At 38.1% G+C, this 27,840-nt stretch overlaps 2 protein-coding genes across 2 annotated transcripts in view; both read left to right on the forward strand.

The window, feature by feature from the left end:
* KIF6 (kinesin family member 6) overlaps window positions 1–7,772 on the forward strand; it is a 150,188-nt gene extending 142,416 nt beyond the window's left edge. The window contains 3 exon segments of the mRNA XM_031060423.1: window positions 2,400–2,489; window positions 4,870–4,976; window positions 7,724–7,772. Of these exon segments, the coding sequence (XP_030916283.1) occupies window positions 2,400–2,489; window positions 4,870–4,976; window positions 7,724–7,740 (214 nt within the window). The 3' untranslated portion in view covers window positions 7,741–7,772.
* Window positions 7,773–14,863: 7,091 nt separating this feature from the next.
* Window positions 14,864–23,254, forward strand: LOC102033649 (potassium channel subfamily K member 16). Its single transcript, XM_005416209.1, has 5 exons — window positions 14,864–15,076; window positions 19,280–19,394; window positions 19,934–20,100; window positions 21,622–21,787; window positions 23,031–23,254. The coding sequence occupies exons 1-5, from the start codon at window positions 14,864–14,866 to the stop codon at window positions 23,252–23,254; spliced, it is 885 nt and encodes a 294-aa protein (XP_005416266.1).
* Window positions 23,255–27,840: the final 4,586 nt, after the last annotated feature.

A 27,840-nucleotide genomic window follows, 5' to 3' on the forward strand; every position in this document is an offset into this window, starting at 1 on the left:
TCTCTAGATATCTCTGGATCAACCCCTTGCTTGAAGAAGACTTTCATCACACTAAAGGGTGTCAGGCATGGTTTTGTTTGGCTTTGTTGGAGCCTCCTGAGATGTCCAGTCCTTCATGCTGGTCACACAGAGAGGGGTACTATTACCTCCACCTCATGGTAGCATAATGACTTTCCATTAAATTTAAAGCATTACTAGAACATTTCTCAATTTATTTGCATTACTAAAACAGCATCTAACACTGAGATGGATAAAGAGTGTCCTCACTTCTAAGAACAGGCTAGGAACAAGTTGCATCTGAACGTACAAACCACTACACAGCAGAATTACACTCATTTGTCCCCTTATGATTCAACTTGCAATGTCAGTATCAGAGCTTCAGTAGGAAGGATGCAAGTTATCCCCATACAGACCATCCCTCTAGCCTAGGAATTAGAGAAATCTCTAGGATATAAGAGATGGATTTGAGTTGTGCCAAACTGCTGGACCCATTTGTTTGATTAGCATACTAATTGTTAACCTCTTACATGGAAGCAGAACTTTGGATCATTTAAAAAAATAGTTACAAGCTTCCTTATGAACTTCCTTAACTTGCAGGAGAACAGTTTGCATCCCACAATAAAAATGTCTGCTTGCAACACCACAGGCACAGGATAGGAGATAAAGGTCCATCTCTAAGTGCAGGAACATTAATTTCCTGATTTTGGGCATCATCTCGCTCAGTCTAAGTGGGTTTTTTAATATTGCTTTCCATGGGTGCCAAATTCTCCCAGAGCACTCTGAGGCAAGTTTTGCCATATTGTCCTTGGGTCCAGGAATGTACTAGAAAGCAACATCCCTAGAGTTCTAACCATGCCACACCTTAGTTAGTATATATGGAGTTTTTTTTTTAAATCAGTCTAAATCCAAATTCCTTTCAAATGGGGATTTAACAATTTTGGAAAAATTTTTTTTTACAATGGAAAAAAGAAGTAATTCAAATAGGTAAACTACTGCAACTTTAAAATACTTCATGTGACTCACAGAATTTGTAAAATTATACATTTTGTGCATGGCAAAGAGAAAGCAAAGATGCTTATTTTAATAAAAAGAAAGCAATAAAAAAGAATCACATTAAGTCATATTATGTTTGTTGTAGGCTAAGAATAGAGTCAGGGATGGTTGCTATGGTTCAGCTGATGTGTAGCAATTTATTAAACCTTGGTTATGTGACTTGGATGCCTCAGTATCTCAGGGCACAGACACAGAGGCCTTTTAGAAAACTGAATTTAAAACACTAAATCACTTCATTTTTAAGAACTGCCAAATCAGTGGAAAAAATATTCAGGAAATCCTAAAGCAGAATGATGATATAAGGTTCCCAGATATTGTTGAACCGCATAGTAGGTAATAACATCACACATCCTTTCTAGCTCTTGTAATATGTGGATGTAATAAAAGTACAGAATATTATTGACATTAAATAAGATATTGCTTTAGTTGAATTAGGCAGGTGTGAATGGTGTGGGAGTTGAGGAGTTAAAGAGAATCATTCAGCAGACCTGGAGCTGTTCAGCTGAAAATGACTTATACTCCTGGGCACAATATCTTCTGCTAAACTGAACCTGGCACAGTGTAATACAGTAAAATTTTAGTAATAAATTTCTTTCCCTTTTCAAGTTCTCTGCCAGAAATATCAATTCATCAGCCAACAATGAACAAACTATTGCAGACTTAGAAAAGCAAGAACTTGCCAATCCTGCCATCTACTGGAAAAATCCTTACACTGAGTAATTTACTTTTTCCGCTCTAAGATTGGCACCAGATCTGGTGGTATGTGCAACCCCCAGGAAAAGCAGAGAGTCCCTAGATATCCAGTGCTGGAAAACTGCCTCCCCAACAGTGAGCTTCCTTGATAATGATATTTGCAGAGGCAGGGATGCACAGCAGCTGTTTGCAATATATTTGGCTATCATCAACAAGCCCCATCCCAAAGTCTCACTGAGTTTTTACTCAGTCTCTTGCTGATTTTGGTAACAATTTTGCCTGACTGAAGAAGGAATAGAAAATTAGCAAGGGCCTCACTTGGCTAATACTCAATTTAAGAACTAAATATACCACTACAAACTGTACATCAGATATATCAAAGTGCTTTACAAGTCAGGCTTAGAAGGCAAATACTAAAAGTACATTTTTTGTGAAGGTATTTGTCATTCTTTCATAGCCACATTCTCTACAAAAACATAATCATCATATGGATTAAACTGAAAATCTTCTTTCACTAAACAAGTGTTTTATATAGATTTTTAAAATTTTGAAAAACATCTTCTTTGTAGTTAATTACTGTATGTATTAATATTGCCTACACAAGGCCTATATTATTTCCTTCTTTTTCCTTCATTTCTTCATTTCTCCTTCAGTTTTCCAGACACCAGTAGAGACAGCCCTACTGAAGATTCAGCTGTGAAAAACAATTCAGTCACTTCTGGTAGCCCAACTTTAAAAACAAGGTAAGAACTTGGCTACTCAGAGGAAAGAGCAAAGTACAAAATAATATAATGCCTTCACAATCCTCCATCCATCTATTCAAAAACAATCTCCTTGAAATATAAAAATAAAAAAATTTACAAATTGCAGATTTTCCTCTAACTTCCAAACCAACTGCAGGCTGCCACATATCTTTACACCAATCTGCTGCATCATCAGTATTACAAAGGTGGTTTCGTGTTTGGCCTGAAGCTTTTTCCTCTATAAACTTTTGAATATTCATGACTATTCATGACTGTGCCTTCCCAGCCTTCTCAGAGAAAAGGATTCTGAAACAGTAAATAAAAACACTTGAAAATAAGAGAAATCAGAGTGTGTATGTATTGAAGAATTGTAGAATGCAGGAACTAGGCAGAGATTTTTTCATACTTGTGATTTTGTCTTTAAAATATTTTTAATCTCCCTCCCACAAATGATTCTGTTAAAATGGCAACAGTTTCAGGCTTGGCAAAGGTTATGTGTCATGTTTTCTCAAAAGAGGAACTGCTTTGTGAAAATTAGCTTATCAGGTTAACAGAAACTACTAGGGTTTTGAGCCTCTCTATTTTTTCTGGTGTGTTTATTTCCACGTTCTGTTCTCCCACTGAAACATTATGCGAAGTCACTCTGCTTCCAGAAGTTATATTCTTATTGTGCTCAACAGTTCTGGCTATCAATGCCCTTAGGAAAATATGGTCAAGTTACTGTTTTTCCTACTGCATTAGTAAGAAGAAAGCACAAGGGTTTTTTCTTTCATTTTCCAAAACAATCTGTTTCTAGAGCAGAAAAAAATAGTGGAAAATGTCATCCCCCAAAACCTAATGTTTTAAATTGCATTTGGGTTTAAGAAAAGCAGAAGAAAAATAGAAGCTAAAATGGAATTTAGAGAGTACCTTCTCAATATACTGTGGAATTTTTATTTTTTGTATTGCTGCTAAGTAAATGAAAATCAATCAAGAATAGTCCCTTATTGGTGTTCTGTGATCACCTTGTAAATTACATTAAAATAGGGGAGTTTTAAGTTCAGAGTAATTTCTTCTTTGTTTTTCCATTTTGGTTCACTGATTCAGCAACTGAGAACTTAATAGCACAAAGACAAGGATATTACACTGCTGCATATGTCAGTCATAGAAACCACCTACTGCTGCAGTCAGTATGGAACAGTGAAATAACTACAATTACAGAGGTACAATATGTAAAAAAAAAAAAAGTTTTTCCCTTCAGTTCCCCTTGTCCTTCTGTATTGTAATTTTTGTTGCTGTATTTCTCATCTCCCAATTAGTGTTCAATCTTCAAATAAGGTTCAAGATGCAGCTGGAAATTCTCAGCTTTCTCAGCTGATTAGAACAGCTTCATTGTATTACATCATCTTACACCATCAGAGGATCTGTCAATAACAGTCATAAGTCAATGATTTAGCAGCATAGGTACATGAGTTCAGCTGGGCCTGGAGATTCAGCAGCACAAAGGATTTGGTCAGTCAGGAGATGTCCTGTGACATTCACATTCTCTGAAAAAATTCCTTTGCCCAGGATTTTTCTCCTGGGAAGCTGAGAAGCCTCAGAGAAAAGGAAAACAATTCTTATCTCATTTGCTTCTCCTGTGTTTTGCTCACGAGGAATATGTTTGGAGATTGTTTCCCCACAGATGATTGTTTCATTGGTCTCCAGGGTGAGTTGTTTTGATTCATTGGCCAATTGGGGCCAAGCTGTGTTAAGACTCTGGAAAGAGTCACAAGTTTTCATTGCTATCTTTTTAACATTCAGTAAGTATCTTTTTTTGTATTCTTTAGTATATTTTAGTATAGTATTCTTTAATATAATATAGTATAATAAAGTAATAAATTAGCCTTCTGAGAACATGGAGCCAGACGCATCATTCCTTTGTCGGGGCATTTCCCTGCAAATACAATAATGTCCTGAGTACCACGTGATTGTTTACTTCTGTGTATGTATGAAAACTTAATTCCCCCACAGTAGGCAAAAATTCTATTGATCTGTTCAGATTTGTAACAGCCTGAAGCAAGCAAACACATGGCATAGTCGCATCCATCATTTCCTTGGTAAACTCACTACATTAAGCTTTTCCACTTGGTAATTCTTTGACTCAGCACTACAATATTTTTAACCCTTTGTGAGAGGTTTATAGCTGATAAACAAGTAGCCTTCCCATACTAAAGAGATGATGACAAATCTTAGAAACCTACATAAGACCATTAAGTAGTCCTGAGATCAATTCTCTGTTAAACTGTGCCATATCCAACAATGCATCTAAAGAATAAAATCCTTTATGGTAAAAAAAGAGGAGACAGAAAAATTAACCTTCTTACTCCCTTGAGTTCACAAGTGTACTTTTTTATTTCAGGACCCCACCAAGTTCAAGTACATCTATTCCTCTGACTGGAGACAGCCAGGCTGATGCTGACATCCTAGCTTTCATTAAAGCAAGACAGAACATCCTCCAGAAGAAAGGTAAATCCTGCCAAAAAATAGAAAGCCAAACCAAAATATCCAGTACAGCATTTTGAAGTCAAAATAGCTTTAGTCCACATTACACTGATGCAAGTGAAAACTGATTCTGGCTTCAGTCATATTACATTATATTCTCATCCTTTCTAAACTCTTGAGTTCTTCACATATATTTCTTAAGTGGCTCAATGCTGCAGTGAAAAATTATGAAGACTCTCTGTTTTACTAAGCCACCATCAGTAAATGTCCGGGGCATGCATGGCTGTGCAACCTGCATAGTATATTATTTACCCTTAAGCAAATGCATTTGAATGTGGTTCCTTGATGATCCAAATTTTTCTCTATAGATTTTCTTTAAACTATGTGTTCTGGTTTTCATGTGGTACAAATTTAGCTGTAAGAGTTGAAACCAAATAAAGATAACTCAAATGATTGCACTGTACCCCTGCCTCAGGAGGCTGACTGGCCCACTGTGCCTGGAAAAGAGAATATCTTTAACAGGTCTTCACTATGTCAAGGTCTAATGAAAATTTCTATGAGTATTTGTCATCAAATCAGGTACCAAGAGCAATCATAGGAAGGTAATAAAGTTCACTCTAGAGTGTAGATAAGTAAAATTGGCAGGAAGAAGAACAGTGGCACTGCAAGGTAACCTAAAGTTTATTATGACAAAGAAAAATGACCTGTGGGTTTTTTTCCCCTGAATAATAGTTTTTAGTGGCAGCAACCAATTAGACAGAATATGAGCATGTTAGTGGTTACTGAAGCAATAACTTTCCATCAGCACTTCAGTGCTGACGACAGCATTTTTCAACAAGCTATGTGCACCTGGCAGATGGTGTTAGCACTGTCACAAAGTGGGGCTTTGGTATCACACTGCTTATCAGAAAACTGTCAGGTAAACACACACTAGCTGAAAAAACAGTGTCCCTACACTCATCCAAAGCAAACACTTAGCACGCTTAGGCTTTGGGATCCCTTTTGTCTTTATTTAGAAAAGCTGTGGTCAGGTTTCTTTTGCAAATGAAATTAAACTGGATTTATAGGCAGCTCATCAAAAGAAGGTCAGAGATATTACAACAAATATTTCAGGTCTTCAGAAGGCCCAAATCTAACTTAATGTGCCATGTAGAGTAATGTAATTAACAAGAGCACATCTTATCCTATAATCATCTCCTAAATCACCATATCAAGAATGTTTCTCTCCAATGCCTTTTCCATCCTGATTGTTTTCAGCCACTGGCTATCACCTGGCATCATCCATCAGTTTCAGAAGGGACTAGACATTATCAACATTGACAGCCATTTAGACCCCAAGTCGTAAAAGGTGTTCTTGTGGAACAAAGGACAGTCAACACTTTTTAAATTATTCTGAATTTCAGACATGATAAGCTGCCCTAAGTAGATGAAAAAGAAATGGAGTATCATTTGATCTTCCTGGCACTGCAGGGCTGGATGACTCAACAAATTGCTAAGTATGAGCAGGAGAATAAAAATTTAAAGAGGCTATATCAGTTCAGCAAATGTGTAGGGACCTGATGTGTCACAGACAAGAGACCGCTCAGCAGCAAGTTCTGAGAAGGATTTGGAGCCAACCTAGCAGATAAAAAAAGGCTTTTCTTCCTTGTAAGGAAAGGCAAAACCTTCCAGATTTAAGGGATGGAGCCACTGATAGCATGAACCATTGAGTAAATAAAGTTTGTAAATTCTAATTTAGCAAGAAAAAGGAGGAGAACTAGAGGGTTTTCTTTTAGGGGATGGGGATGGGGGCTATGATGTCCCCATTCCCACCCCCACAAAATAAAACTCTCAGATGTAGAGTTAGGTAGAGAGGAAGAGTAGAAGAAGAATGTAGTCTCACTTCAAACTTTGGGGGAAAAACACTGTGTCATCAGTCATATAATTTTTCCTCAAGAAATTTCAAACATATGAAAAACCAAAGAGAAATTATTTGCCCAGAGCCATTAAGCTGAGTCAGACACTTTCACAAAGAATGTAAGTGTGCTGAGTCCCACTTCAGTGCTCTGTTGCTTCCTTACCAAAGTCTCTTCAACTGAGATGTTCAACAATCCTTTCTACATTTGCATGCAAATGTATTTGCTCTCTGCATGGCTGTTACACACACAGTGCCCTGCAGGAAACATGAGGAAGCATAGGGTCAGCCAAGCCAAAGTCTGCTGGGCTTAAAAACTGTCAACATCCTTACTGCTCTTTCCTTTATTGATCCTGACCTTTTCAAACTGTTGTATTAGTATCTTAGAAGCAAGCTGGGGGCTCTACTATACATTAGAGGTGGGGGAAAATAATGTGTGCAGAAGCCAACAGAGTGGAAAATAAGTTTCATAAATGGAAAGCATGGGAATTCTCAATTTCCTTAGTGACAGTAATGCAGGGGTGGGAATGAGAGGTCTCAGTAAAGATTACCTCAGGGACTGTGGTTTTATTACCATTTGCTTTCTAAACAGAGCAGAATTAAAGCAGGTACATTCACAGGGTCTTGCTGGGATTGTGAGAGTGCTGTAATAACTACACTGGAAAGCTTTTTAGAAAAGGGCTACTTGGCAAACATGCTTTTGATGCCATGTTCAGTGTTGGAGTAGAGAAATGAAAATACAGAAGAGTAGATGAATGATTTTTGTGTCTTAAAAGATTTAAAAGAAAGGATATTTTTTTCTTTCTTCTGAAGTTTGTTTTAAAACTGACAATGCAACTTGAAATGTAGTCTAATATATTTCTTTATCTCCTTTCAGGCTTGGGGAACAAATGAAATTCTTGTCATGGTCCACTATTTCCTTTTAGAGACAGTGAGAGACCTTTATTCTTTCCCTTCCTCTTCTGTTTAGAAACAGGTACAAGTACGTACTTCACATGTACAGGTTTAATTGGTAATGGCATATATCCATTTCTCTGACAATAGATATTTGAGTATTTGCACTCAGTATCTTCACCTTGCATTAAGATTAACAAAACTGAAATAGCTAATCAGGAGTTTGCCAAACATGTTTGTTTATGAGAATTCATCAAACACTTCTAAATGTTAAAATTATCTAATGTATTAATGCTCTTATACATCTTTAATCTGGGAAAGGCTTATTACTGCTGGTAGGGGTTTTTTGCATTGATTCACATAAGGCTTTCTTAATTATACCTATTGAACATCAAGAGATATTCATTCAATAACAGTAGTTATCTGTGTCATAAAATTCCATAAAATTTCATTTGAGATTTTTTCTCCCTCAAGGAATAACAATTTTCATATCAGATTATTTGAATATTGAGATTGCATTGTAATATGAAACCAAATGCATTTTAGAAAGTAATTATAGAGCTCAAAATTTCCCAGCTGTTTTTATTTGAATGGACTAAATGTTGTGCAGAATGGATTAAATGTTGTGCAAAATGCATACCATCCCAGAATATACAGGTTTTAGAAGAAACAACTACACTAAACAGGCTTTAAACAGAACAAAGCCAATACTTCTGAAACACCAATGAGATGTGAAAACTTAAATGCATTTATGTCTTATATGCAATGTAATTTCACTATTGACTTGGTTCTATTTTATTGCATAATATCCACTTATGGAACAATTTGTTTTATACATCAAATTAAAATCAAAAATGCAATGCAAAGTACAATCTATTTCTCTGAGATATACATACTATCATATTGAAGCTGTCACTTTTCATGCTAGTGATAATCTTATAGTCATGCATTTAGAAGTGTATGGGTTGGTCATATAAAAATAAAACAATATATTGGCAGAAGTCACATATTATTGAGGATGTATATTTCTTTATGTACATGCTGATGCTTAATTCTTTGTCAAATTCATAATTATACAGAAGTACATGGTGAATTGCTGTGTTCAAACCTACAGAAAATGTTTGTCAAATTAACAATTAATATGCAATCAGTTCAAAAATATTAAAGTTGTACCTTTTTTTGCATTTTAATTTTCTGTAAAAGTCAACACTGATACCATACAAATTGGTAAGCTTTAGTAGAATTTAGTATGTACAAACTGAGATAAAAGTCAGATCTACTCTTGCTTTGAGAATTTTAAAAATCCACAAGCCTTCTCCCTTTTATATGTCTGCTTTGTGGGAGATTATATTAAAATGTCCTTCTTCCAGAATTTTTATGTCTGTCATTATTTTTCTTCTTCTCACTCTTTTATATATAAACACTGTATTAAATATGCACTGTATTATTGTTCATACAGCTTTGTTGAGGAGAGTGGGCCACATCCCTTCTTCCATTCAACACTGCTAGCTGGAGAAGAGCCACAGGTTCCAAAATGTTGCTGGGTCAAGTAACCACCTTTTTTTGTTTCCAGTGAAATACCCATTGTGGTGAATTTATTTGAAGGTGGCTTAAAGGGAATCACTGGTCGAACATCTCCTTCCTTTTGACATTGAAGCATTTCCAATGGCTTTAAGTAGCTGGTTAAAAGAAAGATCTCAGTGCTATCTTCATAAGTGATGCTGCTACTACTTGATGATTCAGTGTTCTGTTCTCAGTTTCCCACACATCTCACTCACAGAGAGAAAAGAATTCCTTACTCTTCTGCTTCAAAATTCTCTAGCCTTTTTTTGCTCTATTGTAAATTTGGTGTGAAATTCAATCACTGTCAACAAAGTAGTACCTGACTGGCGAAATGGTCTAAGATTAAGATTATACCAGGCACATAAGATCTTGGACAAAAGTGCATCCAGTAATAGAAAACCATATAAATATATAAAACCATACAAAAAAATAGAAAGTCTTTCTTGCATATTTTGATAATTTTCATAGGATCATGTGGGAAAAAAAGATTGCTCATTCAGTAAATAATAGTCATAAGACATAAATCATTCTCTTTTTTAAAAAAAACTATTCCTCTCTTCAAAAAATTGTATCTTGGGTTCACAGGAAAATTCAGGTGGAAATTATCTCAGCAGGTCTTTAATCCCACCTCTTCCTCAAGAAAGCATGAGCTACAAGATCAGACGAAGCTACTGAGGATTTTGTTCAATGTGGTCTTGAAAACCTCCAAGAATGGAGACCACATGACATTTCTAAGCAATTAATTCTAATGTTTGACTGTCATCGTGACAAAAAGGTTTTCACACATGTCCAGCCAGATCTTTTCTTTTTGTCATTATCTCTCTTCCTTGCACAAGCCACACTGTCAAAGCCTGGCTCCAGCTTTTGATTGCCTTTCCTCAGGTGCTAGAGGGCTTCCGAATCCCTTCTCTAAAGTCTGTGTGGCTTTCTGAAAGCATTTTTTCTTCAAGAAATTTTTTTTGGCCACAGACAAGCAAAATTCCTTCTTTTAATAATCTCTCGTCATATAACTTTAAGATTAATTTGAAATAACCCAAGCATTTACTACATTGAAGAAACAACCAGGGGCCCACATTTATCCTGGTTTTGAATCCTCTCTAGGCCACCTGTAAAACAGCATTGCTAAGCATGGCATTCCTCATGCCCATCTCACTTCAGTCAATTCACATGATATGTAGTTGGGTTTGGTTCAATGTTCATATGGTAAATAGAATTTATTTATTATCTGCAACCAGAATGAATCCAAATATCTTTTTTTCTTTTTTTGGTGGGGATTTCTTGAGGAAGTAGCTCTAGAGTGCTAGATTCCATACAGATATTTCTGGGATTAATTGATGCCAGGCATTGTGGATCATCTCATCTTTTATTTCAACACATTTCCAATCTTCTATATAGTTAAATTCAGAAGAAGATGCATGTCCTCTGCTGTGTTACAGCACTGTATCTTCTGGGGAGTCAGGATATGACCCAGATTATAATAAAGGCCAAGGGTCTGTTCTCATTTATGTTGAATCTGCCAGGGTTCTGTACACAGTCTGGACCTGCATTAGTGAAACCTGTGAGCAAACCAGGTTTTGGCTGGGGCATTTCACTACTTCCTGGCCACTGCAGCTTTCCAGAGAGCTCCAAGAAGAAAATGGCATAACCTTATGTTGAGTTTCTCTTTCTTGGAAGACGGACATGCCCTAACTCAATCTCCCTCTGTCACTCCTGTGATTTTTAAAGAAAGAAGCTTTGAAGAGTAGTTATGAGGTTCACATGTGTAACAGTGTAAGTATCTAATGTATATATTCTTACCTGGTTTAATCAATCATGGGATGCAAGTATTTTATGTCATTAGTATAAACTGAGATCACTTCAACATAATAAAATGTTAAGATCTTATAAATGTTGCTGCAAACATTCAGCTGCTGAATATGGATGACAAGAAGATGAACATCTGGAAATGCCTTGTTACATATAGCATATTTGGTAGTTCTGTATAGAATGTGTTTGTCTTTTCACAGTGAATTTTTAATAACCACAACAATCAAAGTGCTGGCTTTATGTTATTTCATATGAATCACTTTTATTGTTGCTTTAGTCAATGTTAAACAATATTTTTCTAATTTTTTTTCTTAATATTTTCACTTCCTGCAATGTTTGCTTTGAAATCCCATCTATAAGACAAGCAAAGTAAACTGAATAAATTCAATTATTCTCTTATTTATATTTAATATGGTTCTAAAAATAATTTCCTTAATTCTTCTCTGCGGTGCAGATTTTAAAAGTCATTCAAGGAGCAAAACTAATTAAAATAATTCGGTATTTCCTTGTAGAAACTGTTCTGGCTGAAATGCTTAGCATGCAAAAGAGTGAATCCCCAGATCTTTGCATCCACTTTGTCAACTAGTTCTATACAGAGACATTTCTACCAGAAAAACTAGTCCAAAAATCATTCTCCATCAGAAGTTTCATAATAACAGGATCAGTCAAGATATCTTTCAACTTATTTAATTACTTAATTTAGAAACAGCTTATTTGTGTTGATGTAAATTATACTTCTGATCACAGTGGTATTTTTTTCTGGCTTTTGAAAGCCAGTATGGAAAGTGAGCAAATCATGTAACTTATTTTTTTGGCCTATCTTTTATTTCACATCTATCCATGTTCAAGATATATTAGGGGCTGTAAGAACAACAGGTAAAGCATTTGGAGAACACTGAATCCTTTTATTTGTTCCAAGTAATACACGAAAAGTGATTATTATGTATATTGTAAACCAGGATGTCATTTTGATATCTGTCCTTTCCAGAGTGGCTCAGATTTTCTATGGGAAAAGCTGCATTCTATTGGGTCAGTCACACTGAGGAAGAAAGACAAGTGAAGGAATAATCAAGGAGATTGTGCCCAATCCTGGATTCAAAATATATTTTGTGAGAAGTCATTCCCTAGTTTTGAGACCAGATGCACCCTTACATTGGCAGGGAGCACTGAAAAGCAGGACCTTAGAAGAACAGTCTATTTCCACGTTCAGTTGCTATTAAAAAGTTCTTGCATTCTGCATTTTTTATTCCTAAAGTTTTTGAACTCGGGTTTTGTTTATTTTGTAACCAGAAGAGCATTAGAAAAGCAACAAGAGAAGTTAAGACTAGAGAGTGTGCTTTGTCATCTTATCATAAAAAGTGATTTGCTAGTATTGTTTCAGCACACTGATGTCTTTTTACGTGGAAGCCAAATTCAATTTCTGATGTGGTAAGCCGTGCTGAACTCCCTCTTCCAGATTCAGAACTCACACAAAACCCATAAGTCTTCAGTTTACTTCGAAATGTATATATTGGGCTTTCTTTTTTCCTGTGGTAAGGCATCATTTCTGGGCTGCTGCACAGATTCTGGCTTTAACTGGTTCCCATATTACAGCCTGACACTAGAGGGGGAAAGAACCTAACCAGTAGGAAGTACTATATTATAGAAATAAGCATACTTTGATGATGTTAGTGACTCAGTTTGCAAAACCTTAGAAAATTAAGATCCCAAAAGCAAGTCTGAGTGGACTTTTTTCTTAAGGCATAATTTATACTGCCAACTTTGTCAGCTGGCATGCTTTGTTGATCTGAACTGAAAGAACAGAAGGGGACAAAAAATCGGATTATGTGCTGTATTTGTTCATTTATATCATATAGTTTCATACCCTTAATTGTGAAATGTACTTAAACTGAGAAAATTTGTCCCAGCACAGCTGTGCACAATTCCATGGTTTGCATCCATTCCAGAAAACCAGTAGGTTGGCATTCTCTTGGCCTGGTAGGCATGGGTCCTACCAACAACAACACAACCAACACCTGGAGCTCCCACCAGAGACAGCCCTGCTAGTGCAATACCCCAGGCTTGTCTACCCATATCATTGCTCTGGGAATGGAATAAAAAGCTGCACCTTTTAGTTATGGAAGTCGGACACAAGAGCGATGTTCTTGTTAAATACTGTGTTAAGTAGATGTCATCCTTAGCACTGAACGAGGAAAGGCCTTCCATCAGTAATAATAAGCTGGATTCTCAGCTGATTCAGATCATTTTGCTTCATAATGTTGTTGCAGCGCTCAGTAATATCACTGCTACTATAACTTCTAACTCCCAAATGTTTCACTTTTTCAACTGAAAAGAAACACCAGACCACCAAGGCTCTGAGTCCTTACACATTGCACTTCCCTATTGAAATCTGTTTCCCTACTCACACTGACAGAAGCAGTCCCAGACAAAGTCCAGGATGGTCTCCTGGGAATTATCCACAACAGTTTTCACTTCTTAGAGTGGTAACTTGCCTTCTGCTGGTGGTCAGCCATCCTCCTCTGGATGATGGCTGGCTCCAGATTACGAGCACAGTACAAATGGCAAGTCCAGGGATACTCTCAGATACAGGTATGGATGAAATAATTTTTTCAGTCTTTTTCTATGAGCACTGCCTCTTGTTTGAAGATAGGAGTAAAACCATATGAATGCTAAGCAAAGTAGGGATATCTCTATCCAGAATATTTTCACAGTAAGGGAGTATAATAACAAAATTGCAGCCCTAGCCACCTGGCCATCTTCATGTGTGTGTGTGTGTGTGTGTGTCTGTGTTTGTTTTCTTTCAGAAGCAGTGTGACAGATGACACTTGCCATAAAGCTCTTCCTACAGAAAAAAATGCAAGCCCAGCTCATTTCCAGTGCATGATAATTATTAAGGCTCCCATGAGTGAAACTGATACTTTTTTTTTAGCTAATGATTAACCATAAGCCCTCCTTCCCCCTTTAGTATTTGGATTAAAAGGGCAATACAGAGACTGAAGGCAGTAGGCACGAGTGGTCTATTCTCTAACTGTGTGGACTGAAGGGTGGAGTCATCTAACAGGGTTCAGGAGCAGTAAGCGAGGCAGTGAGAGGACTGATCTTATTAGGATTAGAAAAGAAAGAGGTTCTTTTGTGTGACCAAGTTGAATTCAGGATGTTTATAAGCTTCACCATGCTGGTTTTACTGATCCCAGCAATGTTGGTATGGTACAGACGGCAGCTATTGACTTTTCCACTTATTCAGCTCCATACTTTTCTTTCTGGGGAGTCCACTGTAATTAGAGAGTTTAGAGCATTTTGTTGTAGAGAAGTCTAGTGTTTAGAATAAGGCTCTACTTATCAAGATTTTAAGAGTTTATCTGTGGCTCTATATTCATATGACCTGGGGTAAGTCATATAACCACAGTTTTGATTCAGCTTCCCAGACTGGAAACTAATACCATCCTCAGAGGGCTTTATTCATTTGATTGAGATCTTTGGATAAAAGCTAATAGAAGAAAGACACTATGATTCACAGCCTTATTAGGCTATAAATGTTCACCCTTTATTTTGGATAGAGAATAGATGTGGAGGGATAAAATTTCTCTGTTAGTCTCATTTTGTAAGCCCTGATACCCTGATGTTTTTTTGAAAAACTCTCCAGGGCAGTAGCTGGGAACATGGGTGTGTGATTCCTGGTGTTTTGGGTAGGTCACATCTTGGAACAGTAACCTATGAAGTGCTGAGCAGGGACTGGCAAGGGCAGATCAGCAGCATGCCCCTCCTCACCATGCACAGCCGGCAGATCAGCTGGACGCCACTGCTGGTATTGGGGTACCTCTTTTACCTCCTCCTGGGTGCTATGGTGTTCCAGCTGCTGGAGAAGCAGGCAGAAACACATTTTCGGGACCAGTTCCAGCTGGAAAAGCTCAAGTTCCTGCAGAATTACACATGCTTGGACAGACAAGCCCTGGAGCAGTTTGTACAGGTAAGAGGAAAGGGTTCCCATTATTTTGGCTCAAGCATTATTTTCATTAGAAGAAATTATACTATCGGGGCCAAGTAGCCTAGCATGATATAAACCGATCTGCTGTCCATGATATTAAATATCTAACTTTATAAATAACTCAAGCGCATTCATATACTTCCTTATCTTGATCTACAGAACTTGTTTCTTTCCACAGTCATGAACTCCCAAAATATAAGTGCATCTAGTGATGCACTTGTGCTACATTGCAATAATTTCAACTTTATGGTTCTCTTCTCCCTCATTAAATATTACTGGGAGTTATGCATGGTAACAAAAAATAAGAATCAAACCTAAAGAAGTAGGTTGCCCTTCCAAGGTTCTCCAGTCCAAACCTGTGCAAATTCTCCCCTTTCGTACCAAAAACAACAATGTGCAGGCAACAACTGACAGAACCAGAGGACACAGTCTTAAGCTGGCCAAAGGAAACATAGGTTGGGTATTAGGAAAAAGTTTTTTATAGAAAGGGTGATAAAGTATTGGAATAGTTTGCCTGGGGAGGTGGTGGAGTCACCTTCTCTGGATGTGTTTAAAAAGAGACTCGATGTGGCACATGGTGCCATGGTCTAGTTGAGGTGCTAGGGCTGAGTTGGACTCAATGATCTTGGACATCTCTTCCAAGCTTGTGATTCTGTGAAATTGTCTACTACCTTTGAAGGCAGTCCTGCACTTCCAAGCCTAAATAAAAGATAAAGTCAGCCATCACAAGCTGTGTTATCTATCACTTATAAGAGATAAAGGGCTTTTGTTCTATATGGGTTGTCAGTTAATGACAACTTCAATTACATTTTAATCTTTTCCTCAAAACCGGCTGGAGGTAAATTACTAGACCTTTCCTGGTATTATAGATATATTCTCATAATAGTAGTGCATGAACTAGACAGAAATCCTTGAACTTTGAACACTTGAATCCTTGAGTTTCTTTGTGCTCAAAACATACCTAGTTGCAAAGCTGGGTGCCTAAACACTTTGAACTCTTTCTATCATGTTATTAAAACTGATAAAAACTCAAAACAATTTGTACTGCCCGAGTCACAGGACTTCCATGAAGGTATAGGATTTTGATCAACAAAAAGCCCAGACTTCATATATGGATTTAAGAGAACAGTGAAGTTCAAATTAGAAATGGTAGAAAAGGTGCCTGAACCTTTACATCTATAAAGCCAATGTTCTGATTACTAATACTGTGATATATTACTTGTGGAAACTTGGACATGTGCCAGAAAATGACTAGAGCTTTCAAGAACTTACATGCCTAAAAACATGTCTATTTTTTTCATCTTCATGACTTGATGATATTACCTGTCCTTACCTTATCTCTCTGATAGTGATTGCAGAGGTGAAAACCCTGATTCTCATTCTAAACCTAACTGTGATACTTCATGGGATTGAAAGGTTTATGTAAATCTTCACTACCCTCAAAACATTAGAGGAGGTCACACGTATCTAGATTCTTCTTTGTCTGACTCCAGTGGACTTTTCTTAGGTCCACTGCTGTGCCACTCAGAGAATCGCATTTTGCTGCTGTGTCTCTGCTGAATTAAACACAATTTCACTTGTAAGCTGTTCCAGACAAAACCGGCTGAGGGCACCAAATCATCTACAATGCACCAAGCTTCAGAGTACTGAGACTTTGCAGTCCTCAAGGTATATGTAAGTGCAGGTACTCTCTGACCCATATGTTGCTCAAAAGACCTGCTAACAAATTTGTCTAACTCTTATTAATATTAGAGAACACTGGTCTTCCCACATTAAATCTTGAATGCAGGGAAGCAGTTGTGTCTCTGCATGTGGTTAAGGAGGCCTGTTCATCATGTCACAAGTTCCAGTCTGAAAAGTCATAGTAGTTAGACTGCAATGAGACACAGTCCCTAGATTCAGTCTATTCAGCTAACAAGTATAAGATGACTTGTCTTAATGCCTTAATTCTTTAAACCTAAATCCTGCAATGTGAGATTCAACACAGATTTTTCTTGGCATATCTATTTTCACTTATAACGAGTTACCACTTACAATTCTTTAACTTTTGACTCTATCATGCATGAAACAAATTCTTATAATTCCATGTCAATAAATTGCATTGGTTCTGCATAGCTAAAACTGCCTAGCTGGGGGATGGTTCTGAGCTGCAGCTCATAACGTGAGCAGCCTGGAGCTTTGGGAAAGTGCAAATCCAAACTCTTTTATCTAATCCATCTCTGGTAGGCATACTTTGGTCAGGAAATTATGCCAGTCTGACAGCATAACTGAGAAGCAGATGCATAGAGTGAAGAGTCTGTGTTTTGATCATGTCCATACTTTTTCAGTTTCAAAGGACGTGACATAAATACAGACCAAAAGGACAAAATTCTTGTCTATGACCACAGTTGGCTGCAATGTGCATTGGCAGGGGGACAGGAGCCAAAACAGCAGGCAGTTTTTATTCTCTCCACACCCTACTATAGCTTAATGTAGGTTTCATATTCTTACTGTAAATTACAGCACATTGCTTTTACATACTGATGACTTCTCTCCCAAAGACATAACTGCCATAACTCTTACCTGAGCTGTAGATGAAAGGAGCCTGGAGCCATTATAACTCTCCCACAGGAACCTGTTTGTTGGGCACCAGGATGCCATTTCATTCACAGGGTTCTTTCACGGGATTGTATTTAACAGCATCAATTACACCAAGAAATCTGGCCTTGTCAGACTGTGTCTAAAAGATTCAACATTTAAAGTTGCCTTACTCTTCTGTATTGGCTCTCATGATGTGAATGTAACTCCTGTGAACTCTTGTGCATAGAACTCTTGAAATACATAGAACTGTCAAATGTTCCTTACAGAAATAAATTAAACCTGTGATTATTTCAAAATACTCACACCACAGTAGCTTCTGTGTGTTTCTTCTAAGCAGTAAATGAAATAAGTAATTCTAGAAAATCTGATGTTGAATTCTTCTCATTCTAAGAAAAGGCTTTTTATGGATAATGCAAAATTCTTTGTCATATTGAAAATAAGCTCTGCTGACACTTCAGTCATGAGGTCACACATGATGATGTCCAGCAGCCCTCTGATAAATTTAAAAAATGCTACAGGATTTTTTACTGAAGGAATCAAATTAGCTACTATACTTAGGATACTCAGTCCACCAGTACAAATCAGCTAATATTGCAGAACCTGTCCAAAATCAGATACTTTGTAGTAGTTATGTTCACTAGAAAAGCAATTTTTCTGGGAGTGGCTAACATTTGAATCAAGAAAGAGTATCTTCTTGGGTCTCATGCTCCTGGTACCAGCTACAGCTGGGGTTGCTATTGACTCCTGTTCAAGTCTCGCATCATACAAAGTCTTTTGAAGAGATGAACAAGTAATTCCTTCAGGCATTTTGCAAAATTACAAAGGCTGTGACTTAGCTTTTGTAAGGTGTGTGACAAACAAGGGGATTCTTAAAATGCCAGCCACTGAGCAGAGGGAAACCAATCTCCCACAGACAAATCCTTGGGGACAGCAAAGGGACACAATATTTATTAAGGAAGTTGAGACAATATTTATTAAGGATATTTGATGTACAAACACTAATTTTTGGCACACCGTAGTTTTGGTCTGGTAAGAGCTGCCTGGAATAGCAGAAAATATTTTATTAGTTAATCTTCCAGACTAGAAGAAGCCTCATATTCACTGAAAATTATATGGAAGTCATAGCCAAAAATAGTAATTCATCATCACAAGTACTTACATGGAGGAAACAGAAATGAGCATGTTCCTCATGCCCCTGCCCACAGACACAACTATACATTTACACATGCCTAAATTAAAAACTTGAACAAGATTACTAGATTACAGAAGGAGAGAAGAGCAACCACATTATTTTTTATGGCACAACTTTAATTTTTTTCCCAGTTTGATCACTTTGGGGAATCGTCCACCCTCTTCCCCTTAGATTTCATCTAGCTGTGGAACCTATCATACTTTAATGACCATTTGTCCTGTAGCAAGAGTTCAAGTCCCTGACCAGCTCTATTTCCAAGTTTGCCATGTCAGCAGAAGTTCTTTTTAGTCCAAGTCTGTCCTGTTATCTACACTGTTTATCACTCTGCTTGCTCAAGATGGAAAACAGTATTTACTTATCTCTACTTCTGACATTCTTCCTCATCTTTGCTCCTTTGACCTTTTCCGCTTCAGGTCCTCATGGAAGCATGGGAAAAAGGGGTCAACCCAGAAGGAAACTCTACAAATCCCAGTAACTGGGACTTCAGCAACTCCTTCTTTTTTGCAGGAACTGTTGTCACCACTATAGGTGAGGTTCTCTCTTTCCTTAAAAACTAGTGTTTCCTCCAACTGTCCTGTAAAGCTCCTGGAAATGTGTAATTAGTGGACAGAATACACCTGCAAGACAATCAATTACTGTGGGTTATGGTTTTCTATTGGTTTCCAGTTATGCCTGTTATTTTTCTCTATACAGCATTTTATACTCCCAAAAAAAGCTGAGTGCCTGCTTGGTACATGCAAGATCATTTTGTACATGGACACATCTTTGGGTTGCTTTGAAGTACTGAGTCGCACTCATCACAAAATCAGAGAGCTATAGAAAGTTACAATAGTACCTGAAAGAGTAATACTTTTCATGTTTCATTTTCAGCTAGTAGTAGTGAACGCAAAAGGCTTCATCATAAGCAATGGCAATTTGCAGACAGATTTAATTGCAGAAAATCCTAGATCCACAGGTTCCTGAAGATTAATGTAGTTGAGGTTCCAAGCTTATGAACATTCCATGATGCCTGCAGCTTGCCTGTAGAGCCTTTTCATGTTTTCAGCTGTTTTCTCCTTTTTTTCCAGGTTATGGTAACCTGTCCCCCAGCACAGTGGCAGGGCAGATCTTCTGTGTGTTTTATGCCTTGTTTGGAGTGCCCCTCAACCTGGCCTTCCTCAATCAGCTGGGGAAAGCTCTCAATGCTCATCTGCTTACCCTGGAAAGATGGGTGCAAAAGCCAGGGCGTGCCCAGGTACAGTGTCAATTTACCATTTGATTTCACTATTTTAAAACTAGTTAAAGTCCTTTTCTCAGATAGTTGCTGCTGCTGCTAGCTTAGGTTTCCTTTGTGAACTACAGCAGTTACATGGCCCTCTCTATCAGAAACTTGATACACTTAATCTACCTACGATAGCTTTAAAGCTATAGGCTTTTGCTTGAGGGGCCCTAGATTTGCCTTTTTAAAACCTTACTCAGCAAAACCATAGACCTGGTGACCTTGGCAGAATACGTGCGTATACACACATTGCCAAATCAAGCTCTTATTCTCCAGCCTATGCCAGCATCTATCCAGAGTTTAGCTCTACACTGTGCAAAGGCAACTTATTTTTATTGGCCTAGTGATCTGGCTGGACTTAAATTTCCTGTTTGTGCCAGCAACTGAGCACTTCCTTCCTTTCTTTTCTTAAAATGCAAATACTTCTCCTTACTTACAGTTTATTGGTGAGTCGTTGAACTAGTCCAGACATTTTTTAGTAAGAAAAGCACAGATAATGGAAAATACATGAATGTCATTTATTACAAAGTTAGTGCATGTTTCTGAGAAAAGGTTCAGTGAATTAAACCCTTCAGTTAGTGAAAAGGGAGATTAGATATGTGAGATATGTTGAAACATTTCAGAGTTCTGGCACAATTTTTTTCTTTTACATTTGTAAAGTCTCTTGGGTCACTACATTCTTTATCTACAGTGGGAAAGCTATAAAGGTACCGTCAAATGCATACTTGGATTATATAAGCAAGAAATTATTTAGCGGCATAACCTCTGCCTGTTACCCAAACACATGCAGCTCTACCACCAGAGGGATTTTCATGCTAGTATAGCTGCATCGTTCCTCAGATTTCTGATAAGAGCTAGGGATGTGATCTTTTTTCTTTCCCTTTTCACTCCTGAGCTGACTTTTCTGACAGAACTCCTATGATAAGACAAAGCTTTGGAGCTGTATCTGCTTGTTTGCTCTGAAAAAAGCAAAATTGTTCATTTCAGTATACATATTTCTGGCTGAGCTCTTGCCAGCCACTTTATAAATATTTGGAAGCAGTCATAGTGAAAAGAACCCTATTTTGTTCTTGCCCATCTTTGCTTCATGACTTAAGCAGTATGTGGTGATTTTCCTCAAAGACAAGAGCTAGTTGACTACAAGAGCATCTCTACTTGAATTTAAATTGTAAAATGAGTATTTCATTACAATGGCCATTGTGTAAGTCTGAAAAATGACTGGAGCATTCTTGAAAACTCATTGCAAAAAGCTTTTAAAAACTCCTCCTTTTTTTCCTAATTTTAAGATTTTTTTTTCATGCTTAGGTACAATATCTATGTGCAGAGTAAGCAGTGAGCTCAACCTGCAGTACATGGAAGCATTGGCTTATCCTTCTTTTTTTTGCCATCACTCCCAGCTGGGGTGGGTTTGTGATTCAAGAGTAAAAACAGACATAGCTATTTTGACAAGACATCTGCTCCATGCTCTTTAGCTACCATCTTCCTCTTCTCTTTCAGGTGGTTCAAACACTGGCAGTGGCCATCTTCCTAACCACTGGCACCTTGCTTTTCCTGGTGTTCCCACCATTAGTCTTCAGTTATGTAGAAGGCTGGAGCTACGGAGAAGGCTTTTACTTCACTTTCATCACCCTGAGCACAATTGGATTTGGGGACTATGTAGTAGGTAAAAAAGAGCATGAACTGGATTGAGCTTTGTTGAAATTCATAACTGTAGTATAAAACTAAATACAGGGAGCATAGATATCCATTCCACTATAGATCTGGTCAAGAGTGAGCTCAGCCAGACTGGTAACAATGAGTTTTACAGGACATGAGCATTTTTCTCTTGACAGCCAACCAAATAGTCACGCAACTTATTTCACACATGCCACTGAGCACTCATTCAACAGTGGCTGTGTCCAGGCTGGTACAAATGTTACCAAGAGTGAAAGGTGGAATAGAAATAAAATTCCTTTTTCAGTATTAAGCCTTTGAACCACACTCTCCTAACGCTGTTTTGTTTTAGCAAGTGCCTACCATTCCCAACAACAAATCATATCAAATATTAAATAATCAATACTTAAAATGGGGAGAAGATTACTGACAACCACAGGATGCCTCTGAAAGAAAACAAACCCACTGACATTACATAGCCTTTAGACCTCTAGATTGAGAACATAATGGTAGAGACACATGAGACACATTTTTCCACACACTTATTTGAACAAACGCATAATCTTAACAGATTATGTCTAATGTTTTTATTTGTTAAAATCACTAGAGTTTCTTATTCACAACTACTAGCTCTTCTCTCCTAGAGGTCATAACTCTGTCCCAAAAGGAGACAAAAAAGAATCCCATGCTGAATCTGGCACTGTGGAGTTTCATGACTGTATCAGCTGCACTGGTTGCTCATGCTGTGGAAATATCAAACGAGGGATTAAGATTCTCATAACCACTTAATTAAAATGGCTACATTTACCATATTATCCAAGTGATTGTGAATCCCAGTACTGAGGTAATATTAGTCTCCAGAAAGCAATCACTGATTCACTAAATTGTAGCTGTCTAAATCATCTGAGATCCCCTGTGTGCCTCTTGAGTAACATACGGTTAATACAGATTCAACATTTAATTTCCAAGACTTTTTTCCTTTGTTGTTGGCTAGGAACCATTGACTTTGAGCATCCCTAGTTAATACTAGATATGGCTATTTTTATTATATAGTCTCAGCTTCAGGGATTTCATGCTAACTGTGCTAAGCTTAACCTGAGAGTTGGCATGAAAAAAAAAATCTATCTGCTGATGGATCACACAAACTCATTAACATATACACTTTTGCAAAGAGTGGAGAGAGTGTATGAGTATGTATGTTTAGCAGACCAAAGCTGCCAAGATAAATATACAAATTTTCCTGGATTTTTCAGGCACGAACCCCAACAAGCACTATATCCCTGTGTACAGGAGCCTAACTGCGATATGGATTGTTTTTGGCTTGGCCTGGCTGGCTCTGGTCTTCAACGTGGGGGCTGACTTGATGGAAAGATACCTTCAGCTAAAGTGGCACAAGCCTGACTTAAGCTCGGCAGAAGGAGACACCAACAAATTGGAAGATGAACCTGAGCAGCCTAGGATCCATATCCCTAGCTGAGTAAGGTACAAAGAAAGCAGGCTTGAAACTGCATCTTCCATCTGTATCTCACACTAAGCGACCCCTGTGGATAAAGGACTAAATCACAGGTTGTGGACTGTTTCCTAAAGACGACATGGTTCAGATACATTGAAATTTCCACACCCTGTGTAGGCATCAGCCAGTTAAAACCCCAAGGAAGGAGCACACATGGTTACACAACTGCCCCAGGATTCATTTTACACTTCTCATTCTAAGGCAACTTTCTCTGAAGTAATCAATTATTATCCTTTCTCTTTCTCTAGTGCAATTCAATTCTTATGGTCACTCATTTTCAAAAAATCCAGAGTGACTGCCTCCCAGCTTCAATAAGAAGTCATTTCACCAAGAATCTCAAGTGGAAAAAGTCAGGTACAGAAATCTTTCTTCATTGCCAATCAGAAAACAAACAAAACCACAGAGGAATGTCATCAGTTATGAACACCTGCTTAATGGTATCCGCTCAATTAAGATTCAGTTGATATTGTCTGAAATTAATATCTTTCATATAAAATGACAGCATTTCTTTATTTTTCTGGGCTAAAATGCTTCTCTTTTAATTGCGAGGAAATATGTGTCTGTCCAGCTCTGCCTGGACTGTTACAACTTGTCTCAGAGCAAACTGCCAACTCAAAGCAGGTCCTTATCACATTAATTTCTCAGCCACTTGAAAACAGCACTTTAAGCTAAATCCAAAAGCAAGGAGGCATCCTTATTTCCAGCCAGATCACAAATATCATTAGAGCCTGGAATTTGCTTTGAGCCAGGTCATAGAAGAGCTATTATGCACCACAGAGAATTGATGCTGTATGTTTACCTCTAAATAAGGCCAATGATAGGTTCTTGCATTAAATCTGATCCTCAGTCAGGCCCATTGTGTGACCCATCAAAAACAGGGAGATTGAATTTACCCCAGTTATTTTAAGTCAAAAGAAGCAGCAGCCACCCTGAAAGGAGCTGAAAAACCAAAGTACATATAAGCACCTAATAAGGGACTAGCCACTGAGATGCAGCTCTTTAGTCATACTCTCTATTAGACTCCAGAAACTTGATAAAACAATTATCCATTCATTTGGGTACCATGCTCAATCATCACTAACACGTTCCATGGGTGTGCTTGTATATAATTACAATTTATTCACTGCTATTTATTCAGTATGTTTATATCTCACAGTAACCATCAATTAATCCCTTTGAACTCATTTGTAAGTGGAACTTTAATGTAAAGGATGAGTTAAATATGGCTGGGTACACAGACTAGCCCCAAGCTAGCACAGGTCCGACAGACTATAGGAACATTAAATGTCAGCCTTTCGGCAGCTGCTTTGATATTTCATTTTGGAGATGTGTCTATAAAACATGTAGAGACTTGTGTAGATCACTAATTTTTTCCTTCAAACTTTGTGAGCTAGATTTTTACTTCTGAGGAGGGTCACAAGAGATGTTTGTTCTTACACCTGACAAGGTGCAACTTTGCCAGTTGCTGACTCCTGCATAGAGCAGTGTGGCTACTCAATTCTGAAATGCTGGCATATAAGAATACTGGTGATGGTTTATTCAATTAATTTTAAAAATGAATGTTCAAATGCTTATCTCATCCAAGATTTCCCTCATGTCTTACCACTACCTACCTCACAGATTTTTATCTCCTTGGTATTCGCACTGATCTTTCTCTGTGCCCTCAGCTATTCCCATAAATTTATGCAATGGCTTTCTCTGTAGACTTTCACTGGGAGCAGCCAACTCTCTTCTGTCTGGCTTTTTGTATTTTTGCAAATCTCACGGGAAACTTTGTCTCTCAGTATTTTCTGTTCTTTGAACATAATGTTTGCACTTGCCCTTTTAACATCATCACCATCTCTGTACTCCGTACCTGCCTTGTGTTAACACCAAGACACTTTTGGCCTCTTTATGTAAAAGACAGAACTGAAGTTCTGCTGACTTCTATATCTAACCTGTTTTCTTCACCTTGCCTTTTTCCATGCCTTCTGTACTTTATCAAGCCACAGTCAGCCATAACACGTGCTAGTCTAAAGGTGAGCCTATCTACTGTTTACACCATGCTGTATGCTATAAAAAATGATAAAGAGGTTTATCGGTGATAGAAAGCACTTACTGACAAAGTGTTTCTTAAAATTATCCTTACTTGACATCTGACCGCAGAAAGTTTGGATTGTTTTTACTGCAGTCCAGAAAATTGTTCCCATATCTGATACTGATTTTGCAAAGTAGCAGGAAATGGTGAGACTACCTTCTGGATTTTTTGCTACTGTTGCACTTACTAAAGCTGACAGTAGCTGCAGCAGTTCTTCAGCTGCCCAACAGAAGACTCAGAAAGCTACCTTAAATCACGCACATGGCCATGCTGGGAGAGAAATGAGAAGGATACTGACGCCCTCTCCTGTGCTACATAAGCGAAAGAAATTTCTTGCTTATTTTGTCAATTTTCAAAGTTCTCAAAAGCTCCTAAAGGTCAGGCACATCTATAATAAAAGTTACTTTGACGTACATAATGGGAGTACTGACCCAGGTTTTGAGCATGGATAGACCAGGTGCTTTCTGGTAGTGTTCCTCCAGTAAAAATGTAGTCATCAAGTGTCAACTGACCAGCTAAGAAAAGTAATGTGGAAGAACTGCACAATCACAGGAACTTGTTATGAGCCAGAGGAGTGCACAAAATGGATTCTTATGGTCTAATAACCCATTCTACCAGTGGTATATTTTTGCCCAGAATGGAGAACACACATGCTCAGCTCCAAGCATAGAAAACAGCACATTTGCAGCCTCTGAATGTGGCTCTGCAGGCTGTGGCAGAAGCAATGGCCCAGGCAGTGTTCATCTGTGATGTGGAAAAGAAGCACTTTGTCCTGAGCAGCTACCACCTGCAGCCCAGGGCAGGACAAGAAGCAAATGTCCTTCCAGGCTTACCCTTACCCTTTTAGCCTACTCAACAAGCCCTTCCTCATCCTCTGAAATACATGCTGTCCTTCCAGACAACACCAAAGTATCATTGGCAAAGATTTGAGCCTTTCTCTATGGAGATGTAAATAGAAGACTGACAGACAAGTGATGTTTCTGAGAATGTTCAAGGAAACAGCCATGTAACTATTATATGATTCTGTAAAGATTTGTTTTGAAATTTGATCTTTTCTTCCCAAATTCTTTCCAGCAAGCATATACCTGATATCCTGAGTTTTCACAGCATGTCTCATACTTAAAAACCCGAAGTCTCATCTGTAATTAGTTTTATATATTTTTAGCATAAACATTAAATTCTAAATGTTTCGTCCATAATGTTTCAACATAGTTATACTCAGTGTGCTTTGTATAAACTATCTGGGTTTAAATACAGCTAAAATGTCAAAAGTTAGCTCAGATGTATCTATTTCCTGATCTTAAATGTGATGAGTAAATATATACTTTTTAGTATCCTTGCATTTTTCTTACTTATTTATATCTTTATAGAGGGTTTTCTTTTATATATATATAAAATTCCAATTTTGTCTTTCAATATCACTGAGTAATTAATAATATCCTGAAAAGGCAGAATTAAGACTGAGCAGTAACCAGCATTTTTTTTCCTAAGACTGTGCTCTGGATGATATTGTTACACCGGAATTGGTCTAGACTTTGCATATTAATTTTTGCATCTTGCCAGTGAAATCATGTGTTTATGCTAGTCAGTTTAAAGCACATCTCCGAAAACCATGAATTAGCACATTACCAGAACATTTCCAGGGGGGCAATACAATTTTGGAGGCTGCCTCACTTGTACGTACGCTCCCCTAGCAAAAATAGTCATAGGGCAGAGTGAGAAGACATGACCCTCTGACAGTGTATAAAGTCATCTTGTGTAGAAACTTGCTGGGTTTATTCACCTTCATCTCATATTATGTAACAAAATAAGTAAATTACGATGTTCTTATACACCCAAAACCATTTGACTGTTTTATCTACCAGTGAGAGAACAGAAAGGAGCACTGGATGCTGTCTTATACAAGAAAGTAATTAATCAAATAGGTCTCAGAAACTACCTATATGAAGAAAGCATGAAAGATTTTCTTTCACAGCAAAACCACAAATTATAAAAGGACTCTAAAAAAGCTGCTACCTTTTCACTTGTTTCTATCAAAGGATGGTTACCACAAGCAGCTGTTTGCTGCCTTTTAAATTAACCTAGCAGCTGAGTGAAAGATGAATGAAGATTCATGCAGAGTGCTAGCGTAATGCTCCTAAGTAGTGCCAGCTGAGGAGGGAAGCACTTGGGTTTGTCGGGAGCGGCCCTGGGTAGCATCCGTCGGGGGAGCGAACGTGACTCGGAGCCGGCCCCAGCTCAGGCACAGGCGGAGCGGCCAGGGAGCCCTGGGCAGCCACGCTTTGGGACAGACAGGTGGCACCTGGAGCGGCGCCGCACAAGGACGAGGGCGGTGGGCTGGGCTGCAAGACGAGCGGCACGATCGCCGTCATTGCCCAGCATGGCTCGGGGCTCCCCTCTTCGCCGCTGCGGGTGGGAAGGGGCAGGCCGGGGGAGGTGCTGGGGGCCGGGCGCTGCCGGGCCGGCGCTGCCC

This window comes from Geospiza fortis, unplaced genomic scaffold, assembly GCF_000277835.1.
Source record: "Geospiza fortis unplaced genomic scaffold, GeoFor_1.0 scaffold41, whole genome shotgun sequence".
Classification (NCBI taxonomy): Eukaryota; Metazoa; Chordata; class Aves; order Passeriformes; family Thraupidae; genus Geospiza; species Geospiza fortis.

What these genes read in the sequence shown, in the direction of transcription:
- LOC102033649 (XM_005416209.1), top strand. Translation starts at nt 14,864, where the DNA reads ATGCCCCTCCTCACCATGCACAGCCGGCAGATCAGCTGGACGCCACTG. An exon ending in CCCTGGAGCAGTTTGTACAG is followed by an intron (nt 15,077 to 19,279) that starts GTAAGAGGAAAG and finishes TTTCCGCTTCAG; the next exon opens with GTCCTCATGGAAGCATGGGA. An exon ending in AAAAGCCAGGGCGTGCCCAG is followed by an intron (nt 20,101 to 21,621) that starts GTACAGTGTCAA and finishes CTTCTCTTTCAG; the next exon opens with GTGGTTCAAACACTGGCAGT.